The sequence below is a fragment of the Rhincodon typus genome, chromosome 6, assembly GCF_021869965.1.
Source record: "Rhincodon typus isolate 14 chromosome 6, sRhiTyp1.1, whole genome shotgun sequence".
Classification (NCBI taxonomy): domain Eukaryota; kingdom Metazoa; phylum Chordata; class Chondrichthyes; order Orectolobiformes; family Rhincodontidae; genus Rhincodon; species Rhincodon typus.
This window is the reverse complement of record NC_063337.1, coordinates 67,103,438-67,126,871: the sequence shown is the minus strand read 5'-3', so window position 1 is coordinate 67,126,871 and position 23,434 is coordinate 67,103,438. Positions and strand designations below refer to the sequence as shown.

Below are 23,434 nucleotides of genomic sequence, written 5' to 3'. Positions count from 1 at the left end.
AATCCTCAGAGAGAGGTAAGTAGGGCAGCGAGCAAGGGTTTCCAATGAGGTTCCAGCAAATTGGGGATGAGAGGTTTGGAATCTACAAAAAAGGACAGAGGTTAGCTTCCTTCAGGTTCCCTTATTTCTTGCAGCATATCTCAATGAGTGGTTAACAACAGGGACCCCATGTCTCATCATTCACCATGTTTTCTTCCTGCCTCAAGCCTAAATTAGGGGCAACTGAGAAGGCAGCAAGGTTTCCACATCACATCTTCCTGCCCAATAAAACTAGACATCTGCCTCTGGGAGTAATTAAAATTTCATCCTATGACTACATAATAAATAAGAAAGCAGTGAGACATAAAAAAGGAGGAATTTCATTTATTGGCAGTTATTTCAGAGAAACACCTCTTTATAATTTCACCATAGTACGTGAGACAAAGGAACTTGCACATAAATTGGAATAATGTGCTGGACTAATATCTGCTATATGTTCATTTTTAAAGCACCTATTGTTATGAAGGTTATTGTTTTTTTCCAGACTCAGGGTTAAAATATTGTGAAAATTCGTTCATTTGAAAGACTGTGGAGATGCCTTGACTTGGTTTTTTTTTGAAAAGATCATTGAATAGGACACTTTTGATCTTTCCTTCAAGCATATATTGGAAGAGACAATTGAGCAAAACAAACAATTAGATTCTTATACACTCTGGAACTGCTTGAACAAAGGAACAGGGAATCACATGTCAGGGATTATGTTTGTCAGTCATTTCTCAGTGATATTTTGCATTTTGTTCAGAAAAGGCAGTTGGGTACCGTCTGCTAATCGAGAAGCTATCTGAGACAACCTTTCTCAACTTTTTTTGGAAAAAGCTTTTTTGCGAGCCAGGTGGGACAGCTGGAAAATCTGTTGCAGCCATTCTCCTGAGAAGCTTCTAAGACTTGACAACATCTCCTGAATGAGTTGCTTCTGAAAATATCCAGTGACAACTACATGGGTCTAATGACATCTGTATACTTGTACCTGAACACCAAACCACAACCACCTGGAACGTTTCATATCTTATTTTATTCTTTTTAAACATTAGCAATTATGCAAAGTTTTCTTTTAATGTTGGTACCAGCAGATAAAGTTAATTTGTGTTAGGTTACTTAAAGCTCATTATTTATTTTTGAAGTATATGTTAACCAGTTTTATACCTTTGTTGAATAAATCTTATAATGATTTAATAATTTTGTTGATATAAAAGAAAGCTGGTTGATGGAATTTTCTTTTTCATTCTGAAATTAATGAAGTATATGATTGACCATATTGGTCACTGAGTAAACATTAAAATCTATAGTGTGACCTGTAGAAGTAGAGAAAGACAGTGTATTCCTACAACCTTAGTCATGACAGTATCATAAATTGGAAATACAAAATATGAATTAGAATTTCATTCTTATTGCAGCTACATTTTGGTTTTGAAAATACTTTGAAAATCAAGATCTAATCAGCTTTTAAGAAGGCTGCTCAGCCAGAACCACAGCGGGCAAACCTTGCCAATTACATCCTAACAAGCTCTAAATCACGTATCATTGTGTGAGAGAGCAAAAACTGCATATTCTTCCCAATTGATGAATCAGTTCTTTTCTCATCATTGATAAACCAATTAGATCATGCTAAGAATCAAGCACAAATTCATCAGATTCTACATACATTTGTATCATATGATATTGCATTACAGCAATGCCGACACAAAACAAGCTACAAATTTTTATATGTTCTCCGTTGTGCTTTTACACAATGCAATAGGAATAAGAGATTACTATTAATAAACAGCTGCATAAACTAAGCTTCTTCAATGTACATCTTGTTGGAAAATTCTGAACCCAACAAAGGTTCATAACCTCTCTTCTTTCGTTGTTGCAGAAATAGCATCAGCAGTACAGCTAACAAGACAAAGCCCACCAAGATTCCACTGATGGTCGCAGCTAGCTCGGTACCCAAGGAAATATGAAATTCTGTAGATTCCATGAAACAAGTTAATTTTCTGCATTTAAAAATGCTGGATTACTCATCATTAAATATTGCCATTCATTGGAAAATTTCACTGTGAAATTACATTGCAAAGTCCCTGTTTTTACAAAGCTACAGAAGCTGCACCTTGTCTAACATGAAGGCAAGAACTCAGTGGTCACCGAATTGAGTCAAGGCAAAGAAATAGTGTTCCTTATCCAAACTGTAACAGCCATTTAGGTGCTTTGTCTTGATTAAAATGATCCAACACCTGTTTCAGCTTCCCATTTCTATGTTGGTTTAGTTTGTCAGGAAACTAACTGAAACCTTGTCTGCAAAGAAAAGTAAAACCATTGGCATTGCCTTGCCCTCCAACTTCCCACCAACCTTCCCCTGACCTCCCAAAATTTCTAATCTTTAGGTCTTGCCTGATCTCCAATCTCTTCCTCACTCTCAAATTCTTCATCTCCAACCTCTAGATCTGTATCCAAACTGTCGATCTCACTTATTACTTCTACTTCAGTGTTCAGGCATGCTGCATTACATTTATAATCCAACTCCTCCCACCACCTAATCTCTGACTGCTAATCACTTCCCCAAAATGCATGATTGCAACCCCACAGCTTACCATCCTCCCTGCCCCTTTCTGGAATTGCAGAAAAGAAAATTAGTCTTAATCAAATTTGGATTTAAAAATTAATCTTAGCGAAGGCGGCCATTATCAATTGCTCTAAAAATCTAACGCTAATGTCCTTTTGAGAAGGAAATCTGCAGTCCTTACTTGGTCTGGCCTACATGTGATTCCAGACCCACAGCAATGTGGTTAACTCTTAACTGCTCTCTGAAATGGCTAAGCAAGGCACTCAGTGCAAAGGCAATGTGGGCTGGGCATAAACACTGGCCTTGCTAGTAACACCCATATCCAATCAAAGAACAAATTTGAAAAACAGTCAAAACATACACAATGCAAGATTTGTTTTCTTGGGAGGAGGGAACATGACCACTGCTGCTCAATGCTGAACACATACCAGCTTAAATACACAAATAATACTGCAAATGCCAGAGATCTGATCTAAAATAAAAATCCTGGAGAAACCCAGCAGGTCCGACAGCATATGTGACAAGAGTTAACGTTTCAAGTCTGGTATAACACTTCACAATTTCTTCAGTAGGAAGGTTAAATGTTTATAAGATATAATATATATAAAGTATAAGTATACACACACATATGCATAAGAGATGAAGTCATTTGTACTTGTTTTGTTTCATTGCCTGTAAATTGTAAAAAAAGTCTCCTTATTTTGTGAACAGCATTTCATTTATTCTTTTACCGTTTACGTAAATAAAAAAAATTAAAAGCAGGTCACCTCATCTCAATCTTGTTGACTGCCATGTGAGAAACCTAGTACAAATGAAATCAAAGAATCATAGAATAGAATCGTTACAGTGTGGAAACATACCATTCAGCCAATCAAGTCTGCACTGACCCTCCGAACAGCATCCCACCTAGACTCAGCACTCTGACCCCCCCCAAACCCCCCTCCCCCGATCATATCCTGTAACTTCGAATTTACCATGGCTAATCCACCTAACCTGCACATTGTCATTAAGTCATTACGTTTGACAGGACCTTTGACTTTTACATAATTTAATGTTTCCTGGGTGTTAACAGAGTATCCAATGAATGGAAGGACACTAAGAAGTTCAAAGGAACAGAAGGACCTTGGTGCTAGTCAACAGATCCCTGAAGATGGCAGGACAACTTAATATGGTAGTTAAGAAAGCATACAGGATACTTGTCTTTGTTAGTCATGGCATAGAGTATCCTGGCAGGGACATTGTGTTGGAGCTATACTCCAGCTCCAGCTCCAGCTCCAGCCACAGCTGGAGTACTGCATTAGCTCTGACCACCATAGTACAAGAAGGTGATCATACTGGATGCAGAGGAGATTCACCAGGATATTGCCTGGGCTGGAGCAGTTTGGCTTTAGTGTAGAGAAGACATATGGAGGACCTGATTGATGTGGATAAGATCATGAGGACCTGAACAAGTGGATAGGAAGCACTTAGCTGATGGGACAATGAGAAGGTAGTATAATTTAGAAGTGAAAGGCAGGAGGTTTAAAGGGAATTTGAGGAAAAACATTTCACTCAGAGGGTGGTGGGAATCTGAAATGCACTGCCTGGAGCGTAATTGAGGTGGGGAATCTCAAAAACTTTAAAAGGTACTTGATGTACACCTGAAATGTCATAACTTGCAAGGCTATGTGCCAAGTGCTCAAAAGTGGGACTAGTTTAGGTTTAGAATGCTATTTTATCAATGCAGACTCAATGGACCGAAGGGTCTGTTTTGCACTATACGATTCAATGATTCAGTTGATCTCACTCCCTTCCCATGCCCCCAGTAAATATCAACCCCAAACAGCTTGCCTGTCAAAAGAAACCAAGTAAATTTATTGAAGTATTCTGCCTGCTGGCCAATAATGAATTGTATCGAGAATGTCACATTGCAAATCATATTTCTCTGAACTCGAGCTGGGAGAAGAATGAAGTTATGTAAGAGACTGCTTTTACAACTTACGTGACAATTCAATTGCATATGAATAACCTAGATCGGCTGATGATAGAAATAGTTCCTCATTGGTCACAGGTGGAAAAAATGGCACCATATTAGATTGCCTGTTGTGCCCAATCGGTGCCAGCTCCTCTGGCCATGAGCTCATTGCAGGGCTGTTTTGTTTCATCCACTCTTCAAAAACAGCATCGATAAAGGTATGGAGCACCTATTACAATGCAAAGTGAGTATTACAAAAGGAATGAATGATCCTTCCAACCGCAAGGCCACCTTCACTTACTCCCAGTCAAACTGTAAGCTTAAAAATCTGGAAATAGCTCAAAAGATGATTACATTCAGTGAAATTGTGAATAGATTACTTTACTACATAGATTAGGATGTAGTTTGAAATAGTGGTAGGCAACTACATCATAGATTTAGAGTGCTCCTATGTTGAATAATCAGTCTAATATCAGTACGACAAGGGGTTAATGACCATTAGAAGATCTCAGTACTGCAAGCAGCATAGCTACACTTTCAAAACACCGAATATTCACAAAATGCACTTTTGAAGGGAGGCAGTGCAATAATAGAATGTAACTGGGCTTCTAATCACACCATAGCATACAGCGTAATTGGAATTCAATAAAAATTCTAGAATAAAAAGTGTCTGTAATGAGACCACCTAGCCATTATTGGTTTTCATACTAAAAGCAACCCATCTGGTTTACTAATTCCATTCAGGGAAGGAAATCTGCCATTCTTACTTGTCTGGCCTACATGTGATTCCAAACACATAGCAATGTGGTTGACTCTTAACTGCTGTCTGAAAGCCACTCAGTTGTATCAAACCATTGAAGAGTCTAAAGGAAGGAAAGAAACCAGATAGACAACTTGGCATCAATCTAGGCACCAGAAGTGACTACGGCAAACTCAGCCTTGTCCACCCTACAAAGTTCACTGCACTAATATCTGACGGTTAGTGCCAAAATTGGGGCAGCAATCTCACAAACTAGGCAAGTAACAGCCTTACACAGTAGTATTCACAGTATCATACCTTACAGACAATGTCCCATCCATGATAATGTCATGTCCTATCAGCAGGACAGGCCCAGCAGAGGTGATGGCACAGAGTTGGGAGGGAGCTGCCCTGAGAGTCTTCAACATTAATCCCCAAGAAATCTTGTGGCATCAGGCAAACATAGCCAAGAAGACTTCCTGGTTGTTACCCTACTGACGCCCATCGCACTCCTGGACTGATGTATCAGAAGCAAGTGGTGAGGGAACCAACAAAAAATAAAAATTTACTTTAACGCATTGACACCTGTCTATCTGTCCATGACAGAATCAGAAAAAGAGCTGGATTCCATAGATGTGATCAGAATGACCGCTCCTGACATCATGGCTGTATTTGACTGAATGTGGAATCAAGGAGCCCTAGCAAAACTAGAGTCAATGGGATCTATTTTTCATCAGCTGAACACATACCACAAAAAGTGGATCATTTGCTGCAGAGTGTGGATTCCCACTTGTTCCATTCAAAAAAGAATGAACCAAGTTGTGAAGACTTTGAACTTCGCCAGTGCCTGATTTGCCATCTGGTGTATTAAATCCTTCAAGGGCATTTCTGAAAGAGAAAGTGGGTCACACTTAACTTCAGCACAGCAATCCAAATTTGACAAACCTATGGGCAGTTGAAAATCCCAATAATACGAGGACTGCTTAACTAAGCAATTTAAACTGGGTAAGTTTGCATTTCTTTTCATTAATGGAGGGGAGTGTCTGGAGAGGGTAAAGAGCAATGTAAAACAATGGGTTCAACATTAAAACATTACAGTGGCACAGTCAGGTCTTAGATTTGTAAATCAAAAGCTTAACAATCACTTTTAAGTAGCATGTAGTTTTTCAGTCATATCATCTGAGATTTTCATTATGACATTAATTAGATTCCTGCAAAGCATCTAACCAATGACGGCATACACAATACCTAAAGTGAGCTCTGAGTAGGAAGACATAATATTTTTCCAGTCTCTAAGAACATTCTCATGCAAATTTTATTGGACGAACTTAAGAATTAACCTTTCTGAACCAAATATTGCGCATAAATCTTGCACTCGATTTAGCTGGGGTTGCCTCCATTCTAATTTAAGGAGCTGATCTATTAGTTGATGATATTAATTCCTTTAACTTTCCCCCTCCAACTTTAATCCTTTTCATTAGTTAGTCATCTGTCTGCTAGTGATTTAATTGTTCAAGATTCATTGCATTCCAATGCTTTCATGTTTAGAAAGTTATTCCTTGATGTTTCTGAAAAATCCACAAAGCACAATTGGAAACTGCTTCAAAAAGGCATTTCCGAAAGTAATTAATTGTTGACTGTACATTATCCCTCCTGACCCTCTCTTAACATCAAAGCTTTCAATATTTATATAATCCTTCTGGTTACTGCAAATAGTATCACATGTGGAAAATCAAATCCCACTGAACATTAAGAAGTAAGTCCTAGGGATAGTGTCGTAACTGGACTGCCTAATGATCTTAATACTCTTGATCTTTAATGTCCTTTAGAAAAGGAAATCTATTATTTTTGCCTGGTCTGGCCGAGATGTGACTCCACAGCCAAACAATTGATTTAATTTTTAACTACCCTCTGCAATAACCTAGCAAATTACTCAGTTTTCCCAAATCACTGCAGAAAAGTCACAAGGGAATAAGACCAGATGGCCAACCCAGAAATAACCGAGGCACTGGGACCAACAATATACTCTGCCCAGTCTATTCTACAAAGTCCTCCTCACTAAAATTGCCAAATTCAGAGAACTGTTTGACAGGCTTGTCAGGCATTGTACTACTGAACAAATCAATTGTTGCTGCCAATGTCTACAGCTCCTCCATCACTCTCCTTAGGTATGTCCAGCCCCACTGGCACATATCTGCCCAAGGGGAAATCACTTTCCAAATTCTTAACATTGTTCCTGGACCCTGTGAAGGCACATCGCATCAGGTTAGACATGGACAAGGAAATCTCCTGCTGTTTACCAAATACCTCAGATCCCCACCGAAGTAATGAATCAGAACTCCTCCATGTTGAACACCATTTGGAGGAAACATTGAGGGTGACAAGGGCTAAGATGACGGGAAATCTATTTAAACTCATCCTTACCAATCTGCCTGTCACTGATGACACTCTGTCCGACACAGTACTCATAGGTGTGATTTCTGTACAGTCCTTTTACAGAATAGCTCTATTTTTACATTGAGGATACACTTCTTTACGTTTTTTTTTAATAGTCTGTTTGGGAATTCAGAACAGTGGGAATGGATGTTAGGGCAGTTCCATGCTCCTCCTGTAGCATGTGAGAGGTAAGGGTCACCACTAGTGTCCCCACTGACTTCATCTGCGGGAAGTGCACCCAACTCCAGCTCCTCGGAAACCGGGTTAGGGAACTGGAGCTGGAGCTGGATGAACTTCGGATCATTCGGGAGGCTGAGGGGGTAATTGAGAGGAGTTACAGGGAGGTAGTCACACCTCAGGTACAGGAAAAAAGTAGATGGGTTACAGTCAGGGGACGGAAAGGGAACAGGCAGACAGTGCAGGGATCCCCTGTGGCCGTTCACCTCAAAAACAAGTATACCGTTTTGGATACTGTTGGGGGGGGGGACTTACCAGGGGTAAGCCATGGGGTACAGATCTCTGGCACAGAGTCTGTCCCTGTTGCTCAGAAGGGAAGGGGGGAAAGGAGGAGAGCATTAATCATTGGGGACTCCATAGTTAGGGGGACAGATAGGAGATTCTGTGGGAATGAGAGAGACTTGCGGTTGGTGTGTTGCCTCCCAGGTGCCAGGGTCCGTGATGTCTCGGATCATGTTTTTGGGATCCTTAAGGGGGAGGGGGAGCAGCCCCAAGTCATGGTCCACATAAGCACCAACGACATAGGTAGGAAAAGGGATGGGGATGTAAGGCAGAAATTCAAGGAGCTAGGGTGGAAGCTTAGAGCTAGAACAAACAGAGTTGTTATCTCTGGTTTGCTACCCGTGCCACGTGCTAGCAAGGCGAGGAATAGGGAGAGACAGCAGTTGAACACGTGGCTACAGGGATGGTGCAGGAGGGAGGGATTCAGATACCTGGATAATTGGGGCTCATTCTGGGGTAGGTGGGACCTCTACAAACGGGATGGTCTACACCTGAACCAGAGGGGTACCAATATCCTGGGGGGGGAATTTGCTAATGCTCTTCGGGAAGGTTTAAACTAATTCAGCAGGGGGATGGGAACCTGAATTGTAGCTCCAGTATACAGGAGGTTGAGAGTAGTGAGGTCATAAATAAGGTTTCAAGGTCGCAGGAGTGTACCGGCAGGCAGGAAGGTGGTTTGAAGTGTGTCTACTTCAATGCCAGGAGCATCTGGAATAAGGTGGGTGAACTTGCAGCATGGGTTGGTACCTGGGAATTCGATGTTGTGGCCATTTCGGAGACATGGATAGAGCAGGGACAGGAATGGTTGTTGCAGGTTCCGGGGTTTAGACGTTTCAGTAAGATCAAGAAAGGTGGTAAAAGAGGGGGAGGTGTGGCATTGTTAGTCAAGGACAGTATTACAGTGGCAGAAAGGACGTTTGATGAGGACTCGTCTACTGAGGTAGTATGGGCTGAGGTTAGAACCATGAAAGGAGAGGTCACCCTGTTGGGAGTTTTCTATAGGCCTCCGAAAAGTTCCAGAGATGCAGAGGAAAAGATTGCAAAGATGATTCTGGATAGGAGCGAAAGTAACAGGGTAGTTGTTATGGGGGACTTTAACTTTCCAAATATTGACTGGAAACGCTATAGTTCGAGTACTTTTGATGGGTCAGTTTTTGTCCAATGTGTGCAGGAGGGTTTCCTGACACAGTATGTAGATAGGCCAACAAGAGGCGAGGCCACATTGGATTTGGTACTGGGTAATGAACCAGGCCAGGCGTTAGATTTGGAGGTAGGTGAGCACTTTGGTGATAGTGACCACAATTCGGTTACGTTTACTTTAGCAATGGAAAGGGATAGGTATATACCACAGGGCAAGAGTTATAGCTGGGGGAAAGGCAATTATGAGGTGATTAGGCAAGATTTAGGATGCATAGGATGGAGAAGGAAACTGCAGGGGCTGGGCACAATTGAAATGTGGAGCTTGTTCAAGGAACAGCTACTGTGTGTCCTTGAGAAGTATGTACCTGTCAGGCAGGGAGGAAGTGGTCGAGCGAGGGAACCGTGGTTTACTAAAGAAGTTGAATCTCTTGTCACGAGGAAGAAGGAGGCTTATGTAGAGAGGAGGCGTGAAGGCTCAGTTAGGGCGCTTGAGAGTTACAAGTTAGCCAGGAAGGACTTAAAGAGAGAGCTAAGAAGAGCCAGGAGGGGACATGAGAAGTCTTTAGCAGGTAGGGATCAAGGAAAACCCTAAAGCTTTCTATAGGTATGTCAGGAATAAAAGAATGACTCGAGTAAGATTGGGGCCAGTCAAGGACAGTAGTGGGAAGTTGTGCGTGGAATCCGAAGAGATAGGAGAGGCGCTAAATGAATATTTTTCGTCAGTATTCACACAGGAAAAAGACAATGTTGTCGAGGAGAATACTGAGATACAGGCTATTAGACTAGACGGGATTGAGGTTCATGAGGAGGAGGTATTAGCAATTCTGGAAGGTGTGAAAATAGATAAGTCCCCTGGGCCTGATGGGATTTATCCTAGGATTCTCTGGGAAGCTAGAGAGGAGATTGCAGAGCCTTTGGCTTTGATCTTTATGTCGTCATTGTCTATAGGAATAGTGTCAGAAGACTGGAGACTAGCAAATGTTGTCCCCTTGTTCAAGAAGGGGAGTAGAGACAACCCTGGTAATTATAGACCAGTGAGCCTTACTTCGGTTGTGGGTAAAGTGTTGGAAAGGATTATGAGATAGGATTTATAATCATCTAGAAAGGAATAATTTGATTACGGATAGTCAACACGGTTTTGTGAAGGGTAGGTCGTGCCTCACAAACCTTATTGAGTTCTTTGAGAAGATGACCAAACAGGTGGATGAGGGTAAAGCGGTTGATGTGGTGTATATGGATTTCAGTAAAACGTTTCATAAGGTTCCCCATGGTAGGCTATTGCAGAAAATATGGAGGCATGGGATTGAGGGTGATTTAGCGGTTTGGATCAGAAATTGGCTAGCTGTAAGAAGACAGAGGGTGGTGGTTGATGGGAAATGTTCATCCTGGAGTTCAGTTACTAGTGGTGTACCTCAAGGATCTGTTTTGGGTACACTGCTGTTTGTCATTTTTATAAATGACCTGGATGACGGCATAGAAGGATGGGTTAGTAAATTTGCAGATGACACCAAAGTCAGTGGAGTTGTGGATTGTGCGGAAGGATGTTGCAGGTTACAGAGGGACATAGATAAGCTGCAGAGCTGGGCTGAGAGGTGGCAAATGGAGTTTAATGCGGAAAAGTGTGAGGTGATTCACTTTGGAAGGAGTAACAGGAATACAGAGTACTGGGCTAATTGTAAGATTCTTGGTAGTGTGGATGAGCAGGAAGATCTCGGTGTCCATGTGCATAGATCACTGAAAGTTGCCACCCAGGTTGATAGCGTTGTTAAGAAGGCGTACGGTGTGTTAGGTTTTATTGGTTGAGGGATTGAGTTTCGGAGCCATGAGGTCATGTTGCAGCCGAACAAAACTCTGGTGCGGCCGCACTTGGAGTATTGTGTACAGTTCTGGTCACCGCATTATAGGAAGGATGTGGAAGCATTGGAAAGGGTGCAGAGGAGATTTACCAGGATGTTGTCTGGTATAGAGGGAAGGTCTTATGAGGAAAGGCTGAGGGACTTGAGGCTGTTTTCGTTAGAGAGAAGAAGTTTAAGAGGTGACTTAATAGAGACATACAAGATGATCAGAGGATTAGATAGGGTGGACAGTGGGAGCCTTTTTCCTCGGATGGTGATGGCTAGCACGAGGGGACATAGCTTTAAATTGAGGGGTGATAGATATAGGACAGATGTCAGAGGTAGGTTCTTTACTCAGAGAGTACTAAGGACGTGGAATGCCCTGCCTGCAAAAGTAGTAGACTCGCCAACTTTAAGGGCATTTAAATGGTCATTGGATAAACATATGGATGATAATGGAATAGTTTAGGTTAGATGGGCTTCAGATTGGTTTCACAGGTCGACGCAACATCGAGGGCCGAAGGGCCTGTACTGCGCTGTAATGTTCTATGTTCTATGTTTTGAGGCATCATCACTGAGCTAAATGCAATAGATAAAGGCTGAACTGCAGAGGTATTGAGAGAGTGACTGCACTTGACATCAAGGCCACAGTGTAGCATCAAGGAGCCTGAGTAAAACTGAAATCCATGGGAATCATGGGGAAAATTCGCCACTGGTTGGAGTCATACCTGGGACTTACGAAGGGCATTGTTATTGTGGGGGATCAGTCATCTCAGCTTCAGGATATCGCTGCAGAAGTTCATCAGGTTCCTTTGCCCAACCATCTTCAGATGCTTCATCGATGAACTTCTCTCCATCATAAGTTCAGAAGCGAGGATGCTTGCAAATGATTGCACAATGTTCAGCACCATTTGTGACTCCTCAAATTCTGACGCAGTTCATGTCCATATGCAACAAGACTTGGACAATAACCAGGCTTGGGCTGATAAATGACAAGTAACATGTATGCCACACAAATGCCAGACAATGGCGATCTCCATCTTGCCATATCCCTAACTCTGCATTCATCCCTGGAACATCTGAACAACAAAGATACCTACTTCAGACTCCTGCTCATTGACTACAGCTCTGCCTTCAACACCATTACCTCCTCCAGACTGATCTCAAAACTGAGTGACCTTGGTCTCGGCTCTGCTCTCTGCAATTGGATCCTCAGCTTTCTGATCCATAGGCCGCAATCAGTGAGGATAGGTAACTGCACCTCCTCCACAAAAAACACAACACTGGAGTCCCCCAGGGATTCGTCCTCAGCCCCCTACTGTACTCCCTGTACACAAATGCCAAGCATATGGACATGAACTGCGTCAGAATTTGAGGAGTCACAAATGGTGCTGAACATTGTGCACTCATTGGCAAGCATCCTCGCTTCTGAAGTTATGAGGGAGGGAAGGTCATCGATGAAGCATCTGAAGATGATTGGGCAAAGGAATCTGAGGAACTCCTGCAGCGATGCCCTGAAGCTGAGATGACTGATCCCCCACAATAACAATGCCCCTCCTCAGTGCCAGGTATGATTCCCACCTGTGGAGAATTTTCCCAATGATTCCAGTTTTACTCAGGCTCCTTGATGCTACACTGTGGCCTTGATGTCAAGTGCGTCATTCTCTCAATACCTCTGCAATTCAGCCTTTATCTATGCATTTAGCTCAGTGATGATGCCTCACAACATAAGGAAGTGTATCCTCAATGTAAAACAGTGTTGCCAAATTCTGAACAAACATCATCTACAAGTTCGCTGATGATGCCACTGTAGTGGGACGGATATCTAACAACGAGTCAAAATACAGAAAGGAAACAGAGGGCTTGGTGACATGGTACAATGAAAACAATGTGTCTCTCAATGTCGGCAAAACTAAAGAACTGATCATCAACTTCAGAAAGGGAAGGAGAGAGCACACTCCCATCTACATCAATGGATCTGAGGTTGAGAGGGTGGAGAACGTCAAGTTCCTCGGAGTGACGATAACTGACGACCTGTCCTGGACCTCCCACGTGAATGCGACAGTCAAAAAGGCACAACAACGTATCTTCTTTCTCAGGCGGTTCAGGAAATTTGGCATGTCCATAACGTCCCTCACTGACTTCTAAAGATGCACCATTGAAAGCATGCTATCTGGATGCATAATGCCCTGGTATGGTAACTGCTCTGCCCAGGACCATAAGAAACTACAGATGGTGGTGTGCACAGCTCAGACCATCACAGAAGCCAACCTTCTATCAATGGACTCTATTTACATGGCTTGCTGATGCGAAAAGGCGGCCAACATCATCAAAGGCCCATCGCACCCTGGTAATGACCTCCTGCAACCTCTTCCATCAGGCAAAAGATACAGAGGCCTGAACACCCCCATGAGCAGGTTCAGGAACAGCTTCTTTCTGTCCGTTATCAGACTGTTGAATGGATTCTAGCCTCAAATAATGTAACCTGCAATGTTGCCTGTATGTCTCTAAGTCTTTTTGATCCGTACGTCCTTTGCTTGCTATGATCTGCCTGTACAGTTCGTAAACAAAGCTTTTCACTGTATTTCGGTACATGTGACAATAAATCAAACAATCAGATGTAATCAACATCATGGGGGCTACCATTCACCAGAAACTCAACTCTAAAACAGTACGTCAGAGGCTAGGAATATTGCAGCGAGTAATTCACCTCCTGTTTCCCCAAAATCTACAGGGCTCACATCAGGAGTGTGTTGGTTCAATTCCCCTTTGCCTGGATGAGCACAGCCCCAGAAATGCTCAAGAAGCTTGACACTATCCAGGACAAAGCAGCCCGCTTGATTGGCACTACGTCCACAAGTATTCACTCTCCTCCATCACCAACACTCAGCAGTGGCAGTATGTACTATCAGTGAAATGTATTGCAGAAATTCAGCAAAGATCCTGAGACAGCACCTTCCAAATCAACAACTATCTCCATCTAGAAGGACAAGGGCAAGAGATACATGGAACCATCACCATTTGCAAGTTCCCCTTCAAGTCACTCACCATTATACTTGGAAACATATCATCATTACTTCACAGTCGCAGGGTCAAAATTCTGGAATTTCCTGCCTAAGCGCACAGTGGGTCTACCAAAAGCGCATGGACTGCAGTAGTTCAAGAAGGCACCTCACCACCATCTTCTCAAGGGCAACTAGGGACGGGCAATAAATGCTAGCCTAATCAGCAATGTCCATGTCCCATGAGTGAATTAAAAAAGTCACAACTGATCTAGCAGCTCAATACTGGAAACCTATGAGGTGCTGTGGGTCATCAGAATGATATTCAACCACAAGCTACAACCTCATGGCCCAGCATATTCTGAACTCTAACATCACCATCAAACCAGGGGATTGACCCAGGTGGTAGAACATGCCAGGAGCACTGCCAAGCAGATCCAAAAAATGAGGTCATAGGACAACACGGATGCTAAAAAGTGAAAGTAGTTTGCAATAGGCAAAGGTAAGTGATGTGGTAACCACCAATCAAATCAAAGCTCTGCTGTCCTGTCATATACAGTTGTGAATGGTGGTGGGCGATTGAACATCTAACCTGAGAAGGAGACTTTACAAGGACCCATCTTAAACAATAGGAAGCCCAGTACATCGGCAGAAAAGACAAGGCTGAAGCATTTGCATCCTTCTTCAGTCAAAAATATCAATAAGAATGGTTGATCTCCAACTCTTCCTAAGGCTCTCAATTTTATAGGTACCAGTCTTCAGCCATTACAATTCACTCACTCCTCATAGTATAAGAAAAGGCTGAAGGCACTGGATACTTAGAGGTTTTGGATCCCGTCACTATCCTGACAGGAGAACTGAAAGCTTATGCTCTGGAACTGCCAATTATGTACCGGCCATGAAGAACAGGTCAAATTCAATTTGGTCAATAATCACCCCATCATCCTAATCTCAAGGAGTCATCAATGGTACTATCAAGCTGTCTTTACAATGTAATAACCTCTTTACTGACATTCAGCTTGCATCCTATACAGGCTCAAACCTCCTCTTCACTACCTTGGCCAAAGATATAAGAAAGAGCCAAATTCCAGAGATGTGTTGAGCGTGACTGCCCTTGGCATTAAAGCAGCAATCAAAAAATGTGACATCAAGGAGTTCTGGCAAAATTGAAGTCAATGGGAATTTTGGAAAATTCTCCACTGGTTAGAATTATACATAGTACAGAGGAAGACAGTCATGTGTGTTGAAAGCAAAACATCTCAGCTCTAGAACATCTCTGAAGGAGTTTCTCAGGGTAATGTCCTAGGTCCAACTATCTCCAGCTGCTTCATCAATGAATTTTCCTCCATCATAAGGCCAGAAGCAGGGATGTTACTGAAGATTGCACAATGTTAGCAACATTTGTGACTCCTCAGACTCTACTGCTACTGCTTGTAACAACATGGCTTTCATTGTTGGTTTACTGTGCACAGTTGTATGGGTTCCTAATTAGAGTTATGAGCCATGGCATGAGGGTACTGGCTTTGCCATTCAGTAGCCAGTCTTTGATTAGCCATGATGGTTCAATATTAATGGAACAAAGGACCTCTGAGGAGCAAATTGTTGCCAGGATGATGGGCATTCACCTGCATGATGCAATGTCTATGACTATATGTTAGCTACACACTAAGGAAATGCAACTTCTTTCAGCTGAGTTCAGATGAGGAGCAGGAAAGGCAACATATGCACAGGGAATGGGACATAGCACTTTGAGAAAGCTGTAACCTGTGCAAACCTCGTGTTGACTCTGTCCGCTCAGCTCTGGCGGGAAGAAATAACATCATGTTTCATCATGTGACTTCCTGTATACAGCAGGGTGCTGCAAATACAAGATAGGGACATAGAATCAGAGTCATACAGCATGGAAAAAGACCCTTCGATCCAACTCGTCCATGCTGAACCAATTTCCCAAACCAAACTAGTCACATTTGCCCCTACTTGGCCCAAATCTCTCTAAATCTTTCCTATTCATGTTGCTGTCCAAATGCCTCTTGAATGTTGAAACTGTACCTGCATCTGCCACTTTTTCTGACAGTTCATTCCACTTACAAACCATCCTATGTGTGAAATAGTTGCTCCTCAGGCGTCTTTTAAATCTTTCTCCTTTGACTTTAAAATTATGCTCCCTAGTTTTGAACTCCCCTACCCTAGGGAAAAGACTTTAGCTATTCACCTTATCTCTGGCCCCTATAATTTTATAAACCTCAACCTCTGGTGAAAAATTCCCAGCCTATCCAGTCTCTCTTTATAACTCAAACCCTCCAGTCCCAGTAGCATCTTTGTAAATCTTTTCTGCACCCTTCCCAATTCAATCATATCCTTCCTATAGCAGGGCAACCAGAACTGTACACAGTACTCACAAGTGACCTCACCAATGTCCTGTATAACCACAACATGACATCACAACTCTATACTCAATGGTCTCAGCAATGAAGGCAACCACCTTCTTCACCACCATGTGTACCAATGACACAACTTACAAGGAACTGTGTATCTCAACCCCTGGCTCTTTCTGTTCAACAACACTCACCAGGGCCTACCATTAACTGTGTAACTCCTGCCCTTGTTTGTCTTACCACAGTGCAACATTCTGTATTTATGTAAATTAAACTGACTACCCATAATCAGTCCTTGACTCTCGAAATGCACGTAAATTCTGTCTTTCAGAAACCCCTCCAACAACCTACTCACCGCTGATGTCAGACTGACCGGTCTGTAGTTCCCAGGTTTCTCCTTGCAGCCTTTCTTAAATAAAGGCACATTAGCCACCTGTCAGTCTTTCAGCACCTCACCGTGGCTGTAGATGAAACTAATATCTCTGCTAGGAGGTCCTCAATTTCTTCCCTAGCTTCCTACAATGTCCTCGGATATACTTGATCAGGTCTCAAACATTTATCTGACTTTATGCTTTTTGAGACTTCCAACATGTCCTCTTCCCTAATGTGGACTATTTCCTTAGCTTTCATGTCTTTCTCTGCAGTAAATATTCGTTTAGGATCTCTCCCATCTCCGGCAATTCCACACATAGATGACCTTGTTGATCTTTACAGGGCCCTATTCTCTCCCTAGCGTGGATTATCCTTAAGCTTATCTGCCAAGGCTATCTCATATCCCCTTTTTGCCCTTTTGATTACAGTCTTAAGAATGCCCCTTCTCCTCTTACATTCTTCAAGAGATTCACTTGATCCCAGTTGCCTATACCTGACATATAATTCCTTCTTTTTCTTCAATAGAGCCTCAATATCTCTAGTCATCCATGTTCCCCACTCCTGCCAACTTTGCCTTTCACTCTCACAGGAACATACGGTCTCTGAACTCTAGTTATCTCTTTTGAAAACCTCCCACTTGCCAGTCATCCCTTTACCTGTGAACAGTCCATCCCAATCAATTTTTAAAATTTCCTGTCTCATACCATCAAAATTGTCATTACTTCAATTTAGAGCTTTAACTATTGTACAAGGCCTATCCTTTTCTATACATAAATTAAAACTAATAGGATTATGATCAACAGTCCCAAAGTGCTCCCCCAGTAACACTTGAGTCACTTGTCCTGCCTTATGTCCCAAGAGAAGGTCAAGATTTACTCCTTCTCTAGTAGATGCATCTACACACTGATAATGAAAATGTTCTTGACCACATGTAACAAATTTCTCCCCATCCAAGCTATTAACATATAGCAATTCCAGTCTAAGTTAAAATCCCCTACTATTACAACCCTATTATTCTTACACATACCTGAGATCTCTCTACATATTTGTTCCTCAGCTTCCTGCTGACTACTGGAAGCCCAATAATACAATCCCATCAAGGTGATTATCCCCTTCTTATATTTGACATCCACTAATATAGCTTCAGTAGAGGATTCCCTAGGAATATCCTCTCTAAGTACAGACAAGATGTTTTCCCTCATCCAAAACACCACTCCCCCTCCTCTTTTGCCTCCCTTTCTATCCTTCCTATAGCATCTATACCCCAAGCACTGAACTGCTATCCTGTCCTTTGCTCAGTCATGTTTCTCTAATGTATGATACCCCAGTCCCATGATGTCGCTTATATTGCCACCAGCAGGTTAAAGGAAGCCAGACCTTGAAAGATTAACAGGCATGATTGCTTTGACAAAAATAAGCAATGATTTCTTGCAATGGTGGTTACAACTGTTAATGAGTTTCAGCAACAACTTTGTTTGTGAAACACTGCTGTGTCAAGCGTTGGTACTGGATAAAGCTTAGATGAGACAGTTGCTCTCCGAATACTCACCAACATTTGGATTCCTACTGAAAGCCCAGTTCCTCCTTCCTCATTTAGCAGCTAATCCTTTTCTATGGGACCTACCTTCTTTCTCCAAATGTAGCATACCTCCTTCAAACAGTCTTAAACCCTTCATGCTTAATTTTTAGTGGAAACCCTACGAGGTCACACATGGATTGTAAGAAACATTTTTTGGCACAAGATTTGCAATGACATAGCACAACCAGCTAGACCATTCTCATTTGATCACCTGGTTAAATTTTAGCAAAGTATAGTCACATTCCAAATGTATGTATATTTATATCAGTGGCAGAAAAATAAAATAACCCAACAATGAACCTGCAGGTATTTACTTAGTTTCATACAGTCATAGAATCATACAGAATGGAAACAGACCCTTTGGCGCAACTTGACCGTGTCAACCAGACACCCCAATTTGACCGAGTCATATTTGACAGCATTTAGCCCATATCCCTCTAAATCCTTCCTATTCATATACCTATTTTGGTCTCCTTACTTGAGAAAGGATGTACTGGCATTGGAGGGGGTGCAGAGGAAGTTCACTAGGTTGATTCCACAGTTGTCAGGTTTGCCTTATAGGAGAGACTGAGTAGATTAGGACTATATTCTTTGGAATTTAGAAGAATGAAGGGGAATCTTATAGAAACATAAAATTATGAAGGGACTAGATAAGATAGAGAACAGGGAGGTTGTTTGCACTGGCAGGTGAAAGTAAAACTAGGGGGCAAAGCCTCAAAGTAAGGGGGAGCAAATTTAGGACTCAGTTGAGGAAGAACTTCTTGACCCAAACGGTTGTAAATCCATGGAATTCCCTGCCCAGTGAAGCAGTTGAGGCTATCTCATTGAATGCTTTAAAGACAAAGGTAGATAGATTTTTGAACAGCAAAGGAACTAAATTAAACTAGCAGGCAGGTAAGTGGAGCTGAGTTCATGAAAAGTTCAGCCATGATCTTATTGAAAGGCAGAATAGGTTCGAGGGGCCAAATGGCCTCCTCCTATTTCTTATGGTCTTATGTTTTTATCAAAAGTGAGGGGAGGTAGGGAAAGGGAGAGGTGGAGAGAGGGTAAAGGGCTAAATCAAAATGGTGTCATTTGCTTCTTGGATCTTCAAGGAACTGACCAAATTCAGTTTACAAGACAATTAACAATTCTCTTCAATGTTTACCACAATCAGAAGTGCATAGGTTTTTGAAAAGGAATCTCCCTTTTGTTCAGACATCCATTCTGAGTAACCAGCTTCATTGAAGACACTTATTCTCAAGTCTTTCTAGCCACATTACCTTATAGCTTCATTTTTTTCTGCAAATAAGTCCACATTCTAACAGTATTCCCTTGAACAGATTCTCTGATCTAGTACATTCTTGATAGGTTTACAAAGGTTCCATGATTCTGCATTACTCAAAGAATAAATTAAACTTAAAATATATGTTAAAATCATATTTTTCAGAAGAGGGAATGAAAGCCATTTCTAAACATTAATCTGTTTAAAGTTCTGAAGCTCAAAAATCCAGTCAATGAGTTTGACGTGAGAAGATGAGCAAAACTACCTAGTTAAGTAAGATAATTAAATCATGGACTAGTGTCAAATTACCTCAGATCAAGCAAAAGTGAAATACTTTCTCTTAGATTAATAGCACATCTTCATTAGCAAGCAATCTACCCAACTCACCCACCTTTTCTTCAGATTGTGATGAGGTAGCTTAACATTCCATAGGATTCAAATTGGGAAGCACTGTTGCTATTGCAACCAAAAATATTTTAACATGCAAAATCCTTTGAACAGAACTGGCTGGGGGTCTCCACACTTCCAATGAATGTTGTACTCAATGTCACGCTTAGAGTGGTGACTTCAAACAAACAATGTATGCTGATATTCATGAACTTCATGATTCTGCTATTCTGAAGAATGGTGGCAGTTATTGGAAACGTGTGCACAAATTCCTTTCCCAAGATGGTAGTTTGCACACTTCCATCAGAAGTGAACATTTTTTAGCACATTTTCCAGTCTTAGTTGATGCATAAAGAACAACACACATGCCCCAACCCAATTGAACCCCTCAAAATGTTGAGTGATCACAGCCAGGATGTGCCATGGACATTCGTCTGATTGCTACTTGATGAGGTGTAAGATAAGCTCTTGCATATCTTCAGCTTCCCTTAAACATTGGTCTTTTCATGAAATTTTTATTCTGTATAAAGCGACAGATTAACAGTTTCTTCCCCCTCCAAGAGTATGTTTACCTACCTGAAACTGAAATTAGAATTCTTGGAATAAGGTGGAGTATCAAATTCTTTAATAGACATACAACGGTGAACATCCTCCATGCTTGGCAGCCGGATTCCGCTCTTTCCCAAGAAGGCCCTCCTTATTGGACCTTCATTTGTTCCATTGCAGAGAGTGACCAAGCGGTTATAATCATCCAAACTACAAATTTTATATGAACACCACAATAATATTAGATATTAGAATGCCAATACAAAAGGGGCAATCTTTACAACAGAAATGCTTGCCATGGACACGTAGCGAGTACTGTACAATATGAGTGTCTACAACTTTACTCTTTTTGGGGACATCAGAATAAAACAAGAATAAGACACAGTGAGGAGAGGATGAACTTAGAGGTTTTGTTTGATTACTGTATCTAAACAATAGAGCTAACAAACTTCAATCAATATTGGTCCTGAGCCTTTATATTTCAAAGGAATTGACTTGCATTATTGCACTGGGTAACTTAATTGTTTTGTTGATTACAACAACCACATCGGTAATTGGTAAGGGTGTCAGGATCCTAGGGCAACCTTGTGATGAAGTCACAGAACAGCATATCACTGAGCATAATTTGGGCAGAGTGGATGCAACTAGAACAGACAACATTTCGCTACACTTAATCAAACTTCAATATACTAGACAAGAACTCCAGACATTATTGAGAGTGCATGGACATGAACACATGAAGAAGATAAATTAGTCCTTACATATTCAAAGACACAATAATCCTAATTAATAAAATCAGAGCGTGATGTATCCATGATTCTTAGGTATAGCGCTGTTCAGTGTTAATGTGTAATAAATAGTGTTATTTTGAAGTATAAGCCAGAAGCAACCTCATTTTTCCTCTGTCACTCTGTCTTGACTCTAAACTCTTAGTGTGGCATCAAATCACATGATAGAAAAAAAACGACGGCAAGATTGATGCACAGCTTGAAAATTGATGCTTGAAAGGAAATTGCAAACATTGCAGTAAAATCCAATCCCAAGGCAGAGCTGTCACTGGAAGGACCCGAAAAGATCTGCGAAGTTGTAATATAGCATGACAGTGCTATTTTCAGTCATGACTCACTAACAGCTTGGCCCCCAATTTCAACATAGGATCTATGAAGTTACCATGATTGAAACATAGGGTTTGGTCTGGCTGGGAAGTTTGTGAAAAATTGAACTGATAGAATAAGTCTGAACAACATCCTAGCTGGGATTGTGGTAGAAGAAATTAATGGCATCTGAAAGTCTATTAAGGAAAATATACTCAGAATTTTGATGGACTTACTAGCGACCTGGCAAGAAAGAAATAATTGCATTTATACGGTGCTTTTCAAGCCCTTTGCAGCCAATGGTGCATGTTTGAAGGTTAGTCAATGCATTTCAATGTAAGATTTGCATTAGCATTTAATTCAAAATTCAGATCCAATTTGCAGCATTCAATCACTCACCTATTGCACACAATCTCCCACTGCGAGAACCTGGAACTCTGATTAATTAATGTCGGGTCATCAAGGTGCATGGATCCCAACAAAGGCACTGTGCAGACATCACAGTCATTTCTTCCTGTGGCAAAGTTCCAATATGGAATTGCAAATGAATCATTTCCTATGAGTTTCTGAGAGGGAGAAATTGGATTTCAGTTGTGTGAACAGCATACACAATGTCCAGTCAAAATGATAGTGGTTCAGTGGTGTAGTATATTTGTGGTCAAGCATCCTGTGCTGTGAAATGAACAAGGTAACTTCTTCGTGCAAAATTTCCATACTGTAAATTCCCAGTTTCAATGAGTTATACATTGAAGCTGTAGGCACCGACCATAGAATCCCTACAGTGTGGAAACAGGCCCTTCAGCCAACAAGTCCACACCAACCCTCAGAGCATCCCACCCAAACCCATTCCCCATAACCCACCTAATCTATACATCACTGAACACTATAAGCAATTTAGCATGGTCAATCCACCTAGCCTGCACATCTTTGGATTGTGGGAGGAAACCGGAGCACCCAGAGGAAACCCATGCAGACACGGGGAGAATGTGCAAACTCCACACAGACAGTTGCCTGAGGGTGGAATTGAACCCCGGTCACTGGCGCTGTGAGGCAGCAGTGCTAACCACTGTGCCACCATCACAAATAAAAGAGTGAACTTTTGAGGAATATCTTCACAGCAGTTGCTTAAAGAACTTTGACTTATATGCAAAACATTCTTTTCAACCAAACTCAAATGGTATCTGGATAGAGGACATGAGTAAACCACAGGCCGATCCTATGGTTCCACACTAGCAGGTTTGCCACTGCTGGGGAGGTTGTTAACAGTATAATTCCCTGGGTGAACATCTCATTACTTTCCCAACCACCCAGATCTGTCCATCTTTATTTGGGTGGCAGGTGAGGTTTAGGGTGTAAAGGATTGAGCAAAAATCCCCATCATCTAAAATACTGGACAAGACACTGGACTTCTCTAACATCTAAGATACCGGACAAAATCCGGAACTCAGGCTGCAACAAATACACACAGAGCCAGGATCTAAAACAGAAGTTGCTGGAAAAGCTCAGCAGGTCTGGCAGCATCGGTGAAGAAAAAAATCAGAGTTAACGTTTCGGGTCTGTTCTGAGGAAGGGTCACCGGACCCAAAAAGTTAACTCTGATTTTTTCTTCAC

The 23,434-nt window shown here is 41.7% G+C and overlaps 1 protein-coding gene across 1 annotated transcript in view; it reads right to left on the bottom strand.

Annotated features, from left to right (window-relative positions):
• Window positions 1–1,813: 1,813 nt before the first annotated feature.
• dct (dopachrome tautomerase) overlaps window positions 1,814–23,434 on the bottom strand; it is a 30,881-nt gene continuing 9,260 nt past the window's right edge. Inside the window, exons 4-8 of the mRNA XM_020515276.2 lie at window positions 22,223–22,389; window positions 20,760–20,939; window positions 6,024–6,162; window positions 4,563–4,764; window positions 1,814–1,986 (exon numbers count right to left, since the gene is read on the bottom strand). Of these exons, the coding sequence (XP_020370865.2) occupies window positions 1,814–1,986; window positions 4,563–4,764; window positions 6,024–6,162; window positions 20,760–20,939; window positions 22,223–22,389 (861 nt within the window). The remainder of the gene's footprint in view (window positions 1,987–4,562; window positions 4,765–6,023; window positions 6,163–20,759; window positions 20,940–22,222; window positions 22,390–23,434) is intronic.